General features: G+C 47.2%; 1 protein-coding gene across 1 annotated transcript; it reads right to left on the reverse strand.

The window, feature by feature from the left end:
• Positions 1 to 2405: 2405 nt before the first annotated feature.
• On the reverse strand, positions 2406 to 20315 carry Bcl7b (BAF chromatin remodeling complex subunit BCL7B). Its single transcript, XM_075976948.1, has 6 exons — positions 20091 to 20315; positions 15853 to 15928; positions 8289 to 8385; positions 4040 to 4210; positions 3622 to 3701; positions 2406 to 3396 (listed from the first exon to the last, which is right to left on the reverse strand). The coding sequence occupies exons 1-6, from the start codon at positions 20180 to 20182 to the stop codon at positions 3304 to 3306; spliced, it is 609 nt and encodes a 202-aa protein (XP_075833063.1). The 5' UTR covers positions 20183 to 20315; the 3' UTR covers positions 2406 to 3303.
• Between the last annotated feature and the right edge of the window lie 203 nt (positions 20316 to 20518).

A 20518-nucleotide genomic window follows, 5' to 3' on the forward strand; every position in this document is an offset into this window, starting at 1 on the left:
AAGCACCATTTAGAGATGTCCATCCATTGGCTTCCTCATGCAGCCTCCTATAGGACATGGACCCAGCCTAGGGCTTGCCTTGTGCCCTGCCCCATGGAGTGGTCCTGTCACCCACTCATTCCGCATAGGTCCCTTCACGGATCCCTTCACAAACCTTCACCCAAACAGTTCACCTTCCACCTGGTCTTTTCAGTCTGTCCCATTGGTATCTCAGACTCAAAACATCGCAAACCTGGAGCTTGGTGGTGAGACGCTATACTCCCAGAACTTGGGACATGGAAGAAAGAAGATGAAGGAGTTCAAGCTTATCCTAAACTCTATTGCAAGTTGGCAGCCAGCCTGGCCTACCTGAGAATCTGTCTTAAACACAGCCAGGTGAAATGCACACACCTTTCACCCAGGACTCAGGAAACAGAGGCAGGCAGATCTCTGAGAGTTCCGGGCCACCAGGACTATACAGTAACTAGCCCAGCCAGGACTAGATAGTGAGACCTTGCCTCAGAAAAACCCAAATAGGACAAAAAGAACAAGACTGGGGGTAGTGAGGTAGCTCAGAGGTAAAGCGTTCTTGCCAACCCCAAGGTCTTGCATTCGCTTCAGTCCTTGGGACCCGCATATTAGAAAGAGAACCAGCTCTTTAAGCTGTCTTCTGTCACACACACACACACACACACACACACTAATGAACGATGAAACAAACCCCTTCCCATAGTCTATAATCTTTTATGCCTCTGCCCACCTTCCTCTTGATTCTATGGAAACAACACTGACCTCTTTCTTATGTAGTAGTTAGCAGTCGGGACAACCAGATGATGTCAGATGATGTCAAATCTACAGCCTTAAAATCTTGCAGCTAGCTCCTTTTCTTGCCTTCCCTACAGGCTCCTACTTGGGGCTGTTATTATTTCTGTATTAAACTATATTATAATGACTTTCTGCTCTAAGTTTTCTTTGGTGAGGGGCAGCAAAATGGCACAGCAGGTAAAGGCACTTGCTATGGAGCCTGAGGCCCTGAGCTTGATTCCTGGACCCACAAGGCAGAAAGAAAGCTGACTTTTGCAGGTTGTCCTCTGACTTCCACCATCACACTGTGTTTCATGTAAACACACATAAAAAATGTTATTATTATTACTTTTTATTTTTTGAGACAAGATTTCTCTGTGCAACAGTCCTGGCAATCACTTGCTCTGTAGACCAGGCTGGCCTTGAACTCAAGAGATCCTCCTGCTCCTGCCTCCTGAATGCTGGTGTACACCACCACTCAGGAAAACAACTACCTCTGAGAGAGCCTCATGTAGTCCAGACTGACTTTGATTTGACTCTGTAGCCAAAATGAAGTCTATGTTCACTTGTGTATGTGTGGGAGACCCAAGGTCAAAAAGTCCTCAGCTGATCTCCATCTCATTCAGAGGCAGAATCTCTGACTTGAACCCAGAGCTCACCAATATGGCTAGGCAGCTTGCATCAGGAATCCCTTGCCTGTGTGTGCTAAGTGCTTTTGAAGCAGAATCTCTCTTGTGTGGCCCTGGCTGTCCTGAAACCATGTAGACCAGGCCAGCCTTGAATTTACAGAAATCTTGCCTCTGCCTTCCAAGCACCGAGATTAAAGGTGTGTGTCACTATGTTAAGACTGGCCCTGAACGCCTGGTCTTCCTGCCTACACATCCAGCTCTGTGAGTACACTTGTGTGCCCTGTTTTACCTGGTGCAGAAGATAGAAGCCCTAGCTGTTGAGCTCCCGTGTGGGTGCTGGGAACTGAACTCGGGTCCTCTGCAAGAGCAGTACATGCTGCCCTTCATCAGCAAGCCCCATCTCCAACCCACAAATGTATTTAATATATATTTAGTTTATATAAATTACAAATTATATGTGTGCACGCGCATGTGTGCGTTCATGTGAGTGCCAGTACATGTGGCAGAGTTCATGTGGAGGTCAGAGGATTACCTCTTCACTTTCCACCTTGTTTTGTTCACCTGTGTGGTCCAGGCCAGCTGGCCCGTGAGCTCCGGGGAGTCTCCTGTTTCTGTCTCCCATCTCACACAGGAACACTGGAATCATGGACAGCACTCCTGCACCTGCCCACAGGTAGGGAGGGCTGCAACTCAGCTCCTCACTCTTGAGTCATTTCTGCAACCCTAATTTTTTTCTATTTTCCTAAGACAGGGCCTCCCCATGAAGCCTAACCAGGCCTTGGAAACACTGAGCAGCGCAGGCTAACCCCAAACCCAAGCTCCGCCCACCTCAGACTCCAGGCTGCCCCGACTCACACTAGTTTGTCAGAAAGGGCATCCATGGGAGTAGATGGCGGACAGGGTCAGCTCGTGAGGACTTCAAGCATGCACCATGCACCCACTCCACGTGTACTCCCACAACCTCGTAGGAAGAAGCAATCAGATACTAACAAGGCATATTTCAAATAGTTTAATTTTAAAAATACTCTATTCAGTGCTAAAATAGGTCTTCACTTGCTGTTGCCCATTTCCATTTTTTCTTAAACTTTTTTTTCAGACAAAAAATAAAATCATAAAGTTCAATTAAACATGCAGATTTGAAAGAAAAGGGAACTTTCTAGAAAGTCTGAGCTGAAGCAGGTACTGTGGTCAGAACCTCCATCCTGGCTGGGGTCTCTGCAGCAGATGCAGGGATGCTGGAATGGAATGGACAGTGAGAACCGGAAGCTGCGTGTGTGCGTGCAAGTGTGAGGAAGCAGGAGGTTCTGGCAGGCACAGGGCTGGGAGCAGCTGGGGCATCCAACAGAGAAGGCCTGCCTCAGGGACAGGGTGCCATCCCCCATGGGTCGCCTGCCCCCAGGTGGAGAGAGCCCGTCCCTCCTGGGAAAGCCTCCCCCACTGCTCTCCACATCTCTACCGATCAGCCCGTCTTCCAGCAACAGCCTGCAGGGCCCTGGCCCTGTGGCTAAGTCCATGACTCTACAGTCTCCGTTCAAGTTCAAGTAATCCTAGGCACTCTTCTCTAGGGTGCCTTCCACACCGTTCTCCTCACGGCAGCGCCAGCAGCTCCGTGCAGTGGTTCTGGAGGTGACAAATGAACCCTGATGCTCTGGCCTACTTGGGGGGCAGAAAAGCTGTGCGTGCTCCTCTGCTCAAGAGCAAGCAGACACAAGTGTCAGGGACAGGAAGATGATACAATGATCCCACGCCCTCCATCATCCTTCTAGCCCAGAGGGCTCCCCTACACAGGCTCTGGACCCTAGTGCTTGCCTGGACCCCAGCGTCAGAGCTCGGCCAGACCAGAATGCAATAAATAGAGGCAGGGGCCAGGAGGCGAGGGGCCGGGACGGTGCTAGCTTTCCAACGCGGTTTGCGGTACTGCAGGTTGGTCCACACAGAATCGCTTCAAGGGCGGGGCACCAGAGTCCTCTTCTTCCTCAGTGGTCTAGACAAAGCAGGACAGACTATGATGAGCCTCCCCTCTGAGAAGCCCTGCCCATTCATGACCCTGCAGCCTGCCCAAAGGTGATCAAACCCTGAGCCTATTTTAGAAATGGCGACTCTGTTTTGCCAGCAGACTCTACACCCTACCACAGCACAGCTGTGTGGTCCACCAAATCCCTAGGGTCTTTTTCCCTTTCTGGAAATGGGGAAAACAAGGATCTCTTACTTGTGTCTCTAATGGGACCGGTTCTTCCTTCGTGAGGGTGGGAGGTTCATCTGCAACTTCAGACGCAGGCAGTGATGGCTCTGCAACAGCAACAAGGTTAGCCCAAGGATCTAGCCTGGCCTTGCCTGGGGAGAGTTATGGCAAGAAGGTGCAGGCCTGGCTGAGGATGGACACAGTGTGACCAGCCCACAGAGGACCACCATCCCAGCCTGGGTGACAGACATGAAGCTCACCTGCCACTCCCTCCCTGTGCTACAACATTAGAGAGAACAGATGGAAGGAGCTAGAACAGCACATGGCTAACAGCACGCATGCACCCAGTATCCACACCAAAACAAGTTCAATTTTGTGGCTTACTGCTAACAGGCCAGAAGCTATCAAGGGCCAAAGATGTATATGAGGCACCCCCACAACTCACCCTCGAGGATCTCCTGGCCCAGGGTAGGTGGCTGGGAGTCATCAGTGCGGAAGTCTGAGGTGTGTGCAGGGCTCAGAGACTCGCTCTGCTCGGGGCTGGGGCTTGAGTTGGTGCTGCTGTCCACTTTGAGTTGGTAGACATCCGACACGGAACTCTGGTTGCTGTTCTCATCTGGGAACCAAACAAAGTAAAGAAACAGCTGGGACGGCACTGCCCAAGGCGCTTGGCCAGAGTCACCAACAGTTAGCACTGGTGCAGATGCCTCTAAGAAGGAAGCCTGAGTGGGGTTCCTGGTGCCCTGGGAATTATCTCGGGCCTAAGCTGATTTGTTTGTTTTGAGAGAGGCGTCACTACATAGAGGAGGCTGGCCTCCACTTACGTCAATCCTCCTGGCTCTGTTCCCCCAGTCTAATTACAGGTGTGACTCTGCACACTTGCAAGAATCACTATGAACTCTGATCTTCCTGCCTTCACCTCTTGTGTGGAGCTCAGAGGCGTACACCTGCTTTGTGTGGTGCCGAGGATGGAACCCAGGCTTCCTGTGACTGAGCGAGCACTCTACCAACTGAGCCATATTCCCAACTCCAACATTTCCTTCTTGACAATATACAGTACATGCAGCCATGTAGGAACCTATGAACACGCCGGGAGGTGGTGGCACACGCCTTTAATCCCAGCACTTGGGGAGCAGAGGCAGGTGGATCTCTGTGAGTTCGAGGCCAGCTTGGTCTATAGAGTTAGTTCCAAGCCAGTCAGTGCTGTTATAGAGAAACCCTTTCAGGAAAAACCACAAACAAAAAGCCTATGAATACACCATTTCTACCCCAGTAATGCGGAACTCTGCTTATATAACCAGGTTTTCTATTGCCTACCAATTACAGCTCAGGCCTGGTAGCTTCTCGCTGCACAGCGGGAGGTGGGGTGCCATCTGTGCTTCCCCTGGCACACAGAATGGTAGCACCACGTGTCTGGCCCTCAGGGTTCCTGAAGGAAGCTGTGGTATGTGGAGGTGGTCACCTCAGGCCCTCAGCCACCTGACTGCCCCAAGGGTGAGAGGTTACCACTTGGGGGCTCTGTCTAAAGGCTTAAAGTCACCAAGTAAACTGACAGCAGAGACGGAGGCGAGGCGTGCACAGCTCCTCCTCCAGCATCGCCTCCAGCAGTCACTGTCCTGGTCACCCGCACTTCAGACTTCTTGGTAGCCTCGCTTGATGTGACAGCCTCGAGCCTCATGGCCTCACACCAGAGACAGAGTGAGCACTTCAAGCTTGCAAGGATCCTAAGGTGGAGAGCGCTCCATGCCCGGCACTTCTTAGAGCAGACGGAAGATGATCCCATCCTCAGGCCTCACGGTCTGCCAGTCTTTAGCCTGGAGCCTGGCTCCAGCAGCTGGGAGCTTACCAAGCGTTACTCCATGAACCGTATCTCTGCCGGCCTTCCTGCTGCTAGCTGAAGACTCCTCTTCCCAGACTCCCTGGAAAGCTCCTATTCTATACATTTGCAACACTCTGTATCAGTATCACTCACTCTGTGGAGCCCCAGTGTTCCCTAGGGTGGAAAGGCATCCCATGAGCTCCGATGCTTCCACTGGCCCTTGTGCACACATTGGTCACCAGTTCTCACGCTCTATGGGCAGTTTCTGGAGCTGCCGTGTCCCCAACATCCCAGTACCAGGTACAGGAAGTACAAACAGGCTGGTGCCTCCTGCCTCTAAGAGCATTCTGATCAGTGTACATCCTTTCCCTATGTTCTCCTTCCTCTGTGACACTGACCTTGGTGGGGAGGAAAGAGAGCAGGAACAACTGCATGCTGGGTAGCTTCACATGCGGTTCCAAAGAGACAGCGTAAGCCTTCCCTCTTTCTAAGACCACTATCCTCTATACTAAAATGGCAATTTTTTTTTTCAAGACAGGGTTTCTCGGTAGCTATGGAGTCAGTCTTGAAACTCACTCTGTAGACTAGGTTGGCCTCGAACTCAGAGATCTGCCTGCCTCTGTCTCCTGAGCGCTGGGATTAAAGGTGCACCACCACCGTCCAGTGGCCATTTTTAATGAAAAAATAAAGTTCTGATCCAGGGCTGGTGGCACAGACCTATATATAATATCAGCCACTCGGGAGGCTGAGGTAGAGGGATTCAAGTTCCAGGCCAGCCTGGGAAACCTACAGAGAGCCTATCTCAAAATTAAAATTAAAACAGGGTTGCAGATATAGCTCAGAGGCAGAAGCTTGCACTCACGAAGCTGTAGATTCAGCCCCAAGTGCTGTCCCCCCAAATGCTGTCCCCCCAACAACAGCAGCAGCAGTGTTCTGTCACTGTGCACTCTGGGTCTGCGGATGCCAGGGTCTCTAATGGGGATGACAACAGCCTCACGTTTGTATCACGGACTGACAGGGTGAAAATGAGTAATCTATAATTACTTTATAGATAAGACGCTGTGTAGGTGAAAAAAGAATGAGTGGTTCTCAGCCTTCCTAACGCTGTGACCCTTATACAGTTCCTCATGTTGTGCTGACTCCCAACCATAAAATTATTTTTTTTTAAATATTTATTTATTTATTTATTATGTATACAATATTCTGTCTGTGTGTACAGCTGCAGGCCAGAAGAGGGCACCAGATCTCATTACAGATGGTTGTGAGCCACCATGTGGTTGCTGGGAATTGAACTCAGGACCTTTGGAAGAGCAGGCAATGCTCTTAACCACTGAGCCATCTCTCCAGCCCCCATAAAATTATTTTGTTGCTACTTTATAACTGTATTTTACTACTGTTGTGAATTGTAATGTAAATATCTTGCTTTCTGATAGTCTTAGGTGACCCCAGTGAAATGGTCATTCAGCCCTCAAACAGGCCAAGACCTGCAGGTTGAAAACCGACGCAAGAAGGCAGAGCTATAGGTGCAGGGGTCACTGAGGCTGGCTGTCTCAGGAGGCAGCAGCCTAGGCTGTGGGTGGCCTACTCTGAAGCATCATGATAAAACAGACACCCTAAAAAAGAGACAGCTTCTAGTGGGCAGTGGTGGCACAAGCCTTTAATCCCAGCACTTGGGAGAAAAAGGCAGGTGGATCTGAGTTAGACACAGCCTGTTCTACAGAGCGAGTTCTAGGACAGCCAGGGGTGACACCCACTGGTTACAGAACTGTAGATACCTGGTATCCTCAGCTTCTAGCCTCACTCTCCAACACTGGACAACGAGAACATTAACATCTACCTTGCAGGGTTATCATTATGATTAATGGAAAGGCTCTCTGAACTAAAAGCCAACCTATAGCACAGGACTTGACTGCTATGTGGTAGTTTTCCAGAGAAAAGAATTCACTGTGCTGGGGTTGGATCCCAGGACCTCGAACATGCAGGCAAGCACTGCTGCTGAGCCACACTGCCAGCCCAGGCATCATGTTCTTTCTTTCTTTTCTTTTTTTTTTTTTTTTTGGTTTTTCGAGACAGGGTTTCTCTGTGGTTTTGGAGCCTGTCCTGGAACTAGCTCTTGTAGACCAGGCTGGTCTCGAACTCACAGAGATCCGCCTGCCTCTGCCTCCCAAGTGCTGGGATTAAAGGCGTGCGCCACCACCGCCCGGCCTTTCTTTTCTTTTATACACACACACACACAAAAAAAAAAAACTTTTCATTGCATGTATGTGTCTGTGTGTCTGTGTGTGAATGAGTACCGGCGGCACCCAAGGAGACTAGAAGAGGTCAGATCCCCTGAGATTAGAATTTTTTCAAGTAGTTAGTTGTGAGTGAGCTGCCTGATGTGGGTACTGGGAACCAGTGAAACATTGCTCCAACCCACTTTTTAGTTTTTCCAGACAGGGTTTCTCTATATAACCCTGACTATACTGGAACTCATTCTGTAGACCAGGCTGGCCTCAAACTCAGAGATCCGTCTGCTTCTGCCTCTGGAGTGCTGGGATTAAAGGCATGCAACAACACACATGGCTCCAAGGTATGTTCTTATTCCTGTGACTTCACTAAGGTTTTCTGATTTTTTTTTAAAGATATTTTTATTTTATATGGTGAGCATTTTACTTGTGTGTTTGTATGTGTATCACTTGTGCCTGGTGCCTGAGTAACTCAGAAGGCATCAGCAGCCCTGAAGCCGGGTCATGGATGATTGTGAGCAACCACGTGGGTGCTGAAAACTGAACCTAGGACCTTGCAAGAGCAACAAGTGCTCTTAACCACTAAGCTATCTCTGTACCCCCAACTTTTCTTTTTTCTGCAAGGAAGACATATAGAATCAACTCACCCTGGAATTCAAGAAGGAGAGAGGAATTGGCTGAGGCATCAGAGGGAAAGCCATTGGTTTCCCGGGTTGCTGAACTGTTCGATTTTGACTTTTCTTTCTATAAAAGGAAAAACAAAAAAGAGGAATATGACAGAGAGCTAAGCAAGAGACTCACAAAGGACAAGGGCACTTGCTATGTGAAAGCCCTCAGAGGTCTGAGCACGAGTAATGGGGAAACTGGGAGCCCAAGAGGAGCATGACAAAGAGGGACCTCTAGAACCGAGCACTGAGCAACAGGGCATGTAACTTGGCCTCTGCTATGGCTCCATGGTTCCCTTCCGCCCTGACTGAAGCTCTCAGCCAGACCCTCTGTGTGGAGGAGTAACAAGCAAAAAAGATCCACCTGCCTCTGCCTCCTGAGTGCTGGGATTAAAGGGGTTAGAACTATTTCTTTTCTTTTTTTAAAAAGATTTATTTATTTATACAGTATCCTGCCTGTAGGCCAGAAGAGGGCACCAGATCTCATTACAGATGGTTGTGAGCCACCATGTGGTTGCTGGGAATTGAACTCAGGACCTCTGGAAGAGTAGTCAGTGCTCTTAACCTCTGAGCCATCTCTCCAGCCCATAGAACTATTTCTTTAACTGATTTAAATTACATTTAATTCTTTATTTTTTTATGTGTACATATGTGAACTTGTGTGTTGGTCAGTGGACAATTTAGGGCAGTAAGTTCTCTCCTTCCTGGGAATTGAGCCTGAGCCATCAAGGGCCTTTATCCATTAAGCCACTGCCTGCCCATGCAGACTTAAATTTACCACTTAACTATATAAACGATATTCTATATGCCATGATTCACCCCACTGTTCCCCAGCTATTGGATATTTAGCTTTAAGATAGTTACAACTATGTTTATTACTACAAAGAACAAGATCATAATAACTTCACTTTTCCTGATATTTTTATTTTGTTTTGTTTTTTGCTTTTTGAGGCAAGGTTTCTTTGTATAACAGTCCAGGCTGTCCTAGATCAATCTATCGATCGATTGATCAATCTCTCTCTCTCTCTCTCTCTATCGATCGATTGATCAATCATCAATCTCTCTCTCTCTCTCTCTCTCTCTCTCTCTCTCTCTCTCTCTCTCTCTCTCTCTGTGTGTGTGTGTGTGTGTGTGTGTGTGTGTGTAGACCAGGCTGGCCTTGAACTCACAAAGATCCTCCTATCTCTGCCTCCCAAGTGCTAGGATTAAAGGTGTGTGCCACCATTGCCCAGCTCTGAATTTTCTTTACTCAAATAATTAAAAAAACAAAAAAAAAGGAAACAAACAACCCTATTCATTTTAGGTCCAAAAGTATAACCAGACTATTACTATTTTTAGAATGTCTGTGTCCCATTTTCTTTTCTGCATTTCTGCAGCAGTGGGGCTCAAACTCGTGATCACATGAACGTTAAGCACTCAAGCACTTACCATGGCGCCAGTTGCACTATTAAAAAAAAAATTCTCAAAATCATCCCGGTAAATGAGCGTTTGAGTTAAAGAGAAAATCAAAGAACTTAAGAAAAACTTGTAACAAAAACTGTGTCAGAGGAAGTTTGACAACCATGTATGCCAAAACTTGGAGACAACTGTACTGGACAACAAAGAAATCAAATGGCTTTTTAAAAACACAAGAAAAACCCAAAAACCCTCCCTTTAAAAAATGGCTGGAGATTGGTGAAATGGTTCAGTCATATGGTGCTTGTCACACAAGCCAGAGGATATCAGTTCATATCCTAAAAGCCAGGAGTGGAGGCATCCAGGTGGTGCACAGACGTGCACACACACACACACACACACACACACACACACACACACGGTAGTTCAGTGGCAGAATGCTTGCCTAGCATTGTGATGCCCCAGCTCCATCCTCAGCACTGTGTGAAGTCAGGCGTGGACAGTGTAGGACTGGAATCCCAGCGCCTGGGAGGCAGAAGTTCAAGGTTGTCCTTGTGTTCACTTAGGAAGTTTGACACCAGCCTAGGCTACGCGAGACTATCTCAAACAATAACAAACAAAAAACAAACAGCGACTGAAGAGATAGAACAGCATTAAAAACACTGGCTTTCCTTTCATAAAACATGGGTTCAGCTGGGCGGTGGTGGTGCACGCCTTTAATCCCAGCACTCGGGAGGCAGAGGCAGGCGGATCTCTGTGAGTTCAAGACCAGCCTGGTCTATAAGAGCTAGTTCCAGGACAGGCTCCAAAACCACAGAGAAACCCTTCTCAAAAAACAAAAAAAAAAAAAACAACCAAAAACATGGGTTCAGCTCACAACCATCTGTAACTCCGCTTCTAGGGAATCTGATGCCCTCTTTTAATCTCTGCTGGCACCAAGCATGCACGTGGTACACAGGCATACACACAATCAGAATACTCAAACACAAAAAATAAAATAATTAAACAAACAAAAATGTCCCATGGGATCAAACACTCAATAAAGTAGAAAAAGAATAAAGAGTAAACAAATGAGCCGGGCGGTGTTGATGCCCTCCTTTAATCCCAGCACTTGGGAGGCAGAGGCAGGTGGATCTCTGTGAGTTCAAGGCCAGCCTGGTCTACACAGTGAGATGCCATTGCAAAATCCCCAAAATGAATAGATAACACTAAACACTTCTATTACTCAGGATACTACAGAGTATTTTTTTAAAAAGCTACAAATGTAAAGACACATGGATAGCATAATGGACAATAAGCAGAGTTCCCAAAATTCATAAGAAAAAGACTATGGGGCTGGAGAGATGTTCAGTGGTTGAGAGCACTGGCTGCTCTTCTAAAGGTCCTGAGTTCAATTCCCAGCAACCACATGGTGGCTCACAACCATCTATAATGGGATCTGATGCCCTCTTCTGTCAAGCAGGCATACATACAAATACAGCACTCATATACATAAATAAATAATTTTTTTCTGAGACAGGGTTTCTTTGTTAACAGTCCTGCCTGTTCTGGAACTTGCTTTGTAGACTTAGCTGGCCTCAAACTCACTAAGATCTGCCTGCCTCTGCCTGCTGAGTGTTGGGATTAAAGGCATGTGCTGCCCCTACCACCTGGCTATAAATCATTTTTAAAGAGAAGAAAAAAAAAAGGAAGAAAAAGACTATATAAGGAAATTGCGAAACACTCAGAAGGTGAAGGCAGGATGATCAGAAACTCAAGGCTATCCTCTGTGGGTTGGGCCAGTCTGAAACCCTGCCTCGAGAGAGAAGACAAGAAAACGACGCTGTGAGCAAACCAAAAAATGGGCAGAAGACCTACACAGGCCCTTCCCTAAAGACATCCAGATGGCGAGGAATCACTGACAGGGCTTCTGCTCCAGAGAGAAGTCACCAGGGAATTTATGCTAAGTCTGGCAACGCTGCACTCAGTCTAGGGAGCATAGCCATATTCCCACTGCAACGTGGTCCTGCTGGAAACAGAAACTGGCACTCTGGAAAACAGTTCCGTAATAGTTCCTATAAGCCAAAAACTACAGTGGGGATCCATTGTCTGGAATGCTAGGAATGCTACTAATCTCTACATTAAACATAAATGCTCTAGCGGCACTCAAACCAGGAGCAATCTAGACATCCACATGCAGGACCAGGACAGAGAGAGGAACGAGGAATGAGAAGATGGTTCTATAGATAGCATTGCCGTGTAAGCAGGAGGGAAAACTGGGCAGATGAGACAGCCCTTCCTGCCACCCTAGTGCTAGGAGACAAGCTTAATTCAGAGAGCCTACCTCAGTAAATCAGGTGGAGAGTGACAGAGACTCTTGTCATCAACCTTTGACCTCCCATGTACAAACACATACATGTACACTACACACATGATGAAGAAGGGAGCAATTATGATCAGGCCTGATGCTTGTAATTCCAGTACGCTGGAGGTACAGAAGGAATATCAAAAGGTCAACCTACAATTCAGAGGGAAATTCTTTATCAATAAAACAAAAATGTAGTCAGACATAATGACACACACCTTTATCCAAGAACTCAGGAGGCAGAGGCAGCAAATCTCTGTGAGTTCGGGGCCAGCCTGATCAATATAGCAAGTTCTAGAATATCCAGGGCTACATAGAGAGACCTTGTCTTACCCTTCACCCCCACAATAAAAAGTTGTAAACAAAGAATAGAAAGAGAGAAAAAAGAAAGTAAGCTCTATACTGCAAGAAAAAGAAAACCAGGACCAAAGGCAGCATGAACTGATATAATGTATATACAGTGCAAGGCAAACCACGAAACAAACAAAAAACAACAACAAAGAAAAATCATACACAAAAATAGACACTTTATGATTTCTTTTTTCATTTTTATTTTGTGTGTCTGGGCGCATTGCCCGCATTATGTGCTGTGTACCACACGTGTATCTGGTGTCAGCAGAGGCCAAAACAGGGTATCAGAGCTCTTGGAACTGGAGTTACAGAGGGTGGGAGCCACCATGTGGGTGCTGGGAACTAAACTCAGGTCCTCCGGAACAGCATCCAGGGCTCAAAACTGCTGAGCCATCTCTCCAGCCCTATGATTCGTTTGTATAAAGTTCAAAATCCCTAGAAATGATCAGAGTGATAGTAAGAAATACGCACCAGAGTGATCACACCTAGAGAAGAGGGCAGAGTGGCCCAGGGTCTTCAGAGTCAGTGAGGCTCTGTTCTTGGACCCCAGTGTTTCCATTCGTCCACTTAAGACAGGGACTCACACTGCAGCACAGGCTGGTGTGGCATTCCCACTCCCACTTAGAATTCCTAATCCCGCTGCGTGCAGGGATTACAGGGGAGGATCACTCACCCAGCTGTATCTAGATGTAGATTATAAGGACATTGGCCTATATGTAATTAGACTGCAGTTCTGTTTCAAAAGTTTCTATACACACACACACACACACACACACACACACACACACACACACACACACACACACTTTTTCAGTGCCAGACAAGGAACCTAGAGCCTCAAGCATTAGGAGAGACTGATCACAGAGCTACACTCAAGCTTTCTCTATGTATTTTTAAAAGGTTTGTTTATGTGCACGAGTGCTTTGCCTGCATGCATGTCTGTGCACCATGTGCATTTCTGACATTGGATCCCTGCAAGTGGAGTTAGAGGCTGTCTGTGAGTCACCAAGTGGGTGCTGGAAACTGAACCCAGGTTCTCTACAAGAGCAACAAGTGCTCTTAACCACCGAGCCATTTCTCTGGCCCCTCATCTCGTATTTTTAATACATATAAGATGGACAATATATGCAATAGGATGCATGCAGAGGTTAGAGGACAATTCTGTGGAGTAGGCTCCCTCCCTCTACCTCTACATGGGTTCCAAATACTGAAATAAGGTCGTCAGCCATATGCAGCAAGAGTCAATACTCTATGTTTGTCTTTAAAGATTTATTTACTTTTTGTTTGTTTGTTTTCGAGACAGGGTTTCTCTGTATAGCCCTGGCTATTCTGGATCTCACTCTGTAGACCAGGCTGGCCTTGAACTTAGAGAGGCCTTGGCTTCTGCTTCCTGAGTGCTGGACTTAAAGGCATGCACCACCATCACCCAGTCTAGATTTATTTTACTCTTTGTGTGTGTGTCTATATATAAGAGCATCTATGGGGACAGAAGATGGAATCAGATCTCTAGGAACGAGAGTTACAGGCATATATAAGTTGCCTAAGATGAGTTCTTGTATCTGAACTCTAGTCCTCTGGTAGAGCAGTAAGTACCCGTAACCTCTGAGCTATCTCAACCACTATATATGGTTTTCTGAGACAAGGTTTCATGCAGCCTAGGCTGACTTTGAACTAACTAAGGTAGCTGAATCTGGCTTTGAATTCCTTATTCTCCTGCCTCTACCCCCAAAGTGTGAGAATCAGATGTGCACTAAGATGTCTAGCTTGAACTTTATATTTGAATCTTAGTCTAAAGATTAGGAAAGTCTATAGACAATGAGTATTTTATCACCCTGAGAACTGTGTGACTGTGGTCACTGGAAATAAAGCAGTGTGAGACTCAAAAGCGAGAGCTCTTTCTGTAGTGATGCACACATGTGGGGTCCTCAGAAAGAGCTGAGAGAAAAACCAGGAAGGGAAAGGGGCTCATAGTCCTATGCTATATGTATTTCCCCAAAGCTGGAATTGGAATCCAAGGCCTTGGACACTCTGCAAAAGTTCTACCTCTGAATCATCCCATCCCTAGACAAAGGTTTTGCAGAGAGTCTACATATTTTTCATGAACACGTGAACACCCACATGAACCTAGGGGCAATGACTCAGACAGGCATACGGCACAATTAGATGTGTAAGTGTACTGTTTACACACTACACAGAGGGCTAACCAGATCACAGCAGGAGGCAACCAACTCTTGTTTTTAGGACGGGTCTTGCACATGTGGCCATGGCTGGCACTGACCTTCAAACACTCCTCCTGTCTCTACCCCTCAAGTGCTCAGACTAAAAGTGCATGCCAGCACATCTGGCTGCAAATTTTCTTCAATGGTCCGATAGTAAATACTGTTTAAGTTCTGTGAGCTAGTGAATCTTAAAGCAACTAACTGCTACTGCAACTCAAAACCAGTCACTGACAACGAGGGAACCATAGTGTGTCCACAAAACCAGACTGACGCTTGGCTGTCAGCTGGAATCCCTGCACTCCGGAGGATGATGAACTCAAAATCAGCCTGGGCTACACAGAGACACCTGGTATAAAAAGCAAATGTGGGACCACAGTGATGGCTAAGCACATCTGGTACTTTTCCAGAGGTCTCAAGTTTGACGAGTCCCAGCACCCATATGGTAGCTCACAACTGTCTGTAACCCCAGCTCCAGAGGGTCTGGCACCCTCTTCTGGCCTCTGCAGGCACTGCACATGTATGGTATGCAGGCAAAACATGCGTACACATAAAATGAAAATAAATAATGAATATTTTTCAAATGTGGAGAAGTTGGAAAGATGGCTCAGAGTGAAAGAGTGCTTACTGCTCTTGCAGGATATAGGTTTTTATTTGCAGGACTTAGTGATTCACAGTCACCCATGACTCCAGTTCCACGGCATCAGATGCCTTCTTCTGACCTTCCTGGGAATCAGGAAGGATATGGTGCACTTGTGTACACTTAGGTAGAACACCCAAATGGAAAACAACAACAAAACACTATGCTAAAAAATACAGGAATGGGGCCTGGCGGTGGTGGCGCACGCCTTTAATCCCAGCACTCGGGAGGCAGAGGCAGGCGGATCTCTGTGAGTTCGAGACCAGCCTGGTCTACAAGAGCTAGTGCCAGGACAGGCTCCAAAGCTGCAGAGAAACCTTGTCTCGAAAAACCAAAAAAAAAAAAAAAAATACAGGAATGGGGCTCAAGCTACAGTCTGGCCATAGAAAGAACAAAGGAGAGAAAGAACAAAGGAGAGAAAGAACAAAGGAGAGAAAGAACAAAGGAGAGAAAGAACAAAGGAAGGTCTTATGCAGACCATGACAGCGACTGAGGCATTGTCAACTCAGTGCCATTGAAATAAATTCCTTTATGATTAAAAAGAGGCAATCAATGAAAGTAAGCAAATGGTATCTTTTCTGGTTGTTTTCCCCCACTCACCTCCTTGCTATCTGTCACAGGCACCCATTTGAATATCCTCAGGGATGTGTCACCTACAGTCACCCACTTCTTCTCCCTAGAAGAGGAGCATTAAATAGAATAAAGCACATTTTTTTTTTTTGCTGTTGTTATTAACTACGATTACTGATTTTCTTTTTTTTTTCTTCCTCTTCCTCCTCCTCCTTTTTTTTTCCAAGATAGGGTTTCTCTGTAGCTTTGGAGCCTGTCCTGGAACTAGCTCTTGTAGACCAGGCTGGTCTCTAACTCACAGAGATCCTCCTGCCTCTGCCTCCTGAGTGCTAGGATTAAAGGTATGCGTCAACACCGTCCGGCACCAATTTCTGATTTTCAACAGATTGCTCCTTTGATCTGAAATGTCCTCTATATTTCTCTATCAAAATCACACCTGAAAGCCGGGCGGTGGTGGCGCACGCCTGTAATCCCAGCACTTGGGAGGCAGAGACAGGCGGATCTCTGTGAGTTCGAGGCCAGCCTGGTCTACCAAGGGAGTTCCAGGACAGGCTCCAAAGCTACAGAGAAACCCTATCTCGAAAAACCAAAAAAAAAAAAAAAAAAAAAAAATCACACCTGAAAATAGGTTTGTACGACAGGATGTAAATGTAGTGGGGGTGAAAGCCAGGCATGGTGGTGCAGGCTGTAAATCTTAGCACTTGGAAGGCTGAGGCAGGAAGACTGACACAAACTGGGGGGAAGGGGAGGCTTTGAAAGGAAGTGAGTGTGGCTCAGTCTTAAAGGGCTCCCTTAGCATGCACAGATCCTGATTTTGATCTCCAGCAAGCAAAAGTCAAAGAGGACCGTGGAGATAACTTCTAAGCCTCTCCAGACTGGTTTTGTGCATCTTCCAGTTAAGGGTCCCTCCAAAGATAGACAATCGCAGGAAAGGAAAAAGCAGCAGTTGCATGCTGAGTAGTCAAGGCTATTCACAGCCAAAAACTACACTGAAGAAATTTGCAGATTTCAATCTTGAAGTTCAAAGCTTTGTAGCTACCTGTGTGACTGGGAATACAAGACAGTGGGAGGCACCAGTATAGCAAGGCCAAGGCTATGAGCTCCATCCCCAGCATATGAACAAAATCAATCCTCTCCCCAACAGTCTTCTCTGTCCTGGTAAGGTAGAAATGGCAGAATTCCCACCATTCTAGCAAAGCAAGGTCACTTAAGTCAAACTATTAAGGCCTCACATGTATCTAGATTCAACTGAACCAGGTGAACCAATCAACTTTCAGCATTACTCTTATTGGGCAGCAGGGATGGGGACAGGGAGTGTGGGGGGGGATAGAAGAAGGAAGGAGGGAATCTAGGCTTTGGTCAAGTGCTCTACCATCAAGCAATATCCCTAGTCATTCAAAATGCTTCTTTTGTTTTGGTGTGTGTGTGTATGTTGGGACTCTTAAAATTGCCTAGACTGGCCTTAAATTTGTGAACCTCCTATAGTTGGAATAACATGTCTATCATAGACATCAGGCCCATTCCAAGATTTTTTGTTTGTTTGTTTTTGCAGTGTTGGAGACCAATGGTAGTCAAGAGCTCTACCACCTAGCTCTACCCCTAGTCCTTAAACTCTTTAAAGTATGGAGCTCTTAGCCGGGCGGTGGTGGCGCATGCCTTTAATCCCAGCACTCGGGAGGCAGAGGCAGGCAAATCCCTGGAAGTTCGAGACCAGCCTGGTCTACAAGAGCTAGTTCCAGGACAGGCACCAAAGCTACAGAGAAACCCTGTCTCGAAAAAACAAACAAACAAAAAAAAGAACTGTCTTGCAGTTCGACCTAACACAATTAAGGACAATTCTATGAAGGTGACCTGATCTAGAATTTCAAAATGTGGTTCTGAAGAGCCAACACTTAAAAAATTTATTTTGAATATTTTATTACTTTTATGTAGGTGGGTGTTTTATATGCATGTGTGTCTGTTCATCATGCACATACTGTGCCCACAGACCCTGAAGAGAGTGTGGGATCCCGTGGGACTGGAGTTACAGCTGGCTATGAGCTGCCGTGTAGTGTTGGGAATGGAATGCAGGTCCTCTGCAAGAGTAGCCAGCTGCTTTTAACATTGAGACATTTCTCCAGCATCCAAACTTAAAAAAGAAAGAAAAAAAAGAAAAGAAAAAAATTTTTAATTACGTGCTTGTGTGTCTGAGCGTGGGTTTATGCACCTTTGTGAGTAGGCTGAAAAAGGTGTTACAGATGGTTGTGAGCTGCTTGACATGGCGTTGGGAGTCAAACTTGTATCTTCTGCAAGCACAGTACTCCAAACCAATAAAACAATCCCTGGTGTAAGGTGTATGAGTTGTTAATGTGTTGCTTTCATTAGTTAATAAAAAAAACTGCCTTGATCTGTTGACAGGCAGGGAAGATAGAACTGAATGCTGGGAGAAAGAAGGGTGGAGTCAGGAGATGCCATGGATCCACCGCTGCTAGAAATAGACATGCTGAAACTTGGCTGGTAGGACACCACCTCGTGGTGATATACAGATTAATAGAAATGGGTTAAATTAAGATGTAGAAATTAGCCAATAAGAAGAGAGCTAATGGACCAAGCAGTGATTTAATTAATAGTTTCTGTGTGATTATTTTGGTTCTGGGCAGCCAGAACAAACAAGTGGCCCCCTCCTCCTCCTACACATCCCTTCAGCCCAGACTTTTCAACAGAACTAGAAGTTAACCAGACACAAAGGAGGCCTGCTTCATTATTTTCCTTACCAGTAAAAAAAATTTCAAAAGGGGCACAAGCCCTTAATCCCAGCATTCGGGAGGCAGGGGCAGGCAGATCTCTGTAAGTTCGAGGCCAACCTGGCCTACAGAGCAAGTTCCAGAACAGGATCCAAAGCTACAACAGAGAAACCATCTCGGTAAACAAAAACAACACCACCACCAATAATAATAATACAAAAATAAAGGGGTGGTGGTGGTAAGAATTACATAGTTAGCAGAGGAATGTCATGAGATTTGGATTTGAAAAAAAAAAATCTCGCCGGGAGGTGGTGGTGCACCCTTTTAATTTCAGCACTCAGGAGGCAGAGGCAGGCAGATCTCTGAGTTCGAGGCCAGTCTAGTCTACAAAGGACAGGCTGTTAAACAAAGAAACCCTGTCTAGAAAAAGTAAAGAGAAACAAAAAGAATAGCCTGTGTGCTGGCTAACACATGCCTTCAGGTATAGCACTTGGGAAGCATGGGCAGGCAGATCTCTGAGTTCAAGTTCTAGTCTAAGAAAACAAAATAGTAACGAAATTACTAATCATTAAATGATGGGGAATAAGCTCAAAGAGTTGGTTCAGAACAGTCTAATGCAATGAGATCCTGAGATCCTGACCTAAACGGTTCGCTCAATCTGGTTTTTTTTTGTTTTGTTTTGTTTTTCGAGACAGGGTTTCTCTGTAGCTTTGGAGCCCGTCCTGGAACTCCCTTGGTAGACCAGGCTGGCCTCGAACTCACAGAGATCCGTCTGTCTCTGCCTCCCAAGTGCTGGGATTACAGGCGTGCGCCACCACCGCCTGGCTTCAATCTGGTTTTGCAATAAATATTTGCAGGGCTGGCAAGAACAAATGTGTCGCGGGGCGATGGTGGCTCACGCCTTTAATCCCAGCACTCGGGAAGCAGAGGCAGGCGGATCCCTGTGAGTTCGAGACCAGCCTGGTCTACAGAGCTAGTTCCAGGACAGACTCCAAAGCCACAGAGAAACCCTGTCTCGAAAAACCAAAAAAAAAAAAAAAAAAAAAAAAGAACAAATGTATCAAAAGTGCACTAGAAGAAGGCAGCTGATCTACTGATATTAAGAATTTCTGTTCCGACAGCCACGTGTTTGCAAACTCTCACTTAATTTCAACCACTTATCCCACAGAAAACTTGGTAACAACCGACATCACTGGGCAGTTGTGATGCGCAGGAGCGGAAGCCGAACCGAGAAACGCCAGGCACCCTTCCGCGAGGTCCTGTAATCCGCAGGAAGTGCAACTCTGCAGCGCCAGGTCCTGGCCAGCCACAGCGGCCGGAAGCGAACAAATGAAAGATAGTGGGCGGGGCCACAAGCCGACAGTCCTTTTGATTGGCTACTGAGAGCGCGGACTCTGACATCACACCGACGCCGGCGCGCCCTCCTTTCGCTTTCTTGCTCCGGCCCCCTCCCCCCAAGGGCCAGCCTCTTGGTTCCCACCCTGCTAGTACGTGTCTGGCGATCCCGCAACCCCACGTCGGCACCCCTCCGCTCCCGCCCCTCACCATTTCCGCACTTTCTCGATGGCCGCCATCACCTTCTTGATGTCATCTTTGGCCCGGCTACGGGTCTCGGCCCGGACCGAACGGCCCGACATGGCGGCGGCGGGGAGTGGCTTGGAACCGGGACACTGCTCCCAAGACGCGGGATATCACGCGCTTCACGCGCAGCGGTCCACCCGCCGCCGCCACCACCGCAGCACGTCACCGCGACCGTCGCCCCCCCTCCGAGCGCGCGTGCGCGAGGGACCGCGCGCACCCGCCCGCCCCTTGGGCCCTTGAGACCTCAGCGCGCTTGCGCACCCCGCCCGGGGCGTCCCTGCTGTGCGCCTCGAGAGACCCTTGGGTTCTTGGGTTCCTCTCTGGCCGACCGAGCCTAATGTAGCCTGCACATGGTGTGTGCCAGGCGAGGCTGCGATGTAGTGGTGGGATGA

Source organism: Microtus pennsylvanicus, chromosome 1, assembly GCF_037038515.1.
Source record: "Microtus pennsylvanicus isolate mMicPen1 chromosome 1, mMicPen1.hap1, whole genome shotgun sequence".
NCBI lineage: Eukaryota > Metazoa > Chordata > Mammalia > Rodentia > Cricetidae > Microtus > Microtus pennsylvanicus.

Bases quoted from the DNA above. Each gene is read 5' to 3' on its own strand.
- Bcl7b (XM_075976948.1), bottom strand. From the start codon at position 20,182: ATGTCGGGCCGTTCGGTCCGGGCCGAGACCCGTAGCCGGGCCAAAGAT. The intron at 15,929-20,090 runs GTGAGGGGCGGG...CTCCTCTTCTAG, and splicing joins ATCGAGAAAGTGCGGAAATG to GGAGAAGAAGTGGGTGACTG. The intron at 8,386-15,852 runs GTGAGTGGGGGA...TTCCTTTTATAG, and splicing joins CTGTGACAGATAGCAAGGAG to AAAGAAAAGTCAAAATCGAA.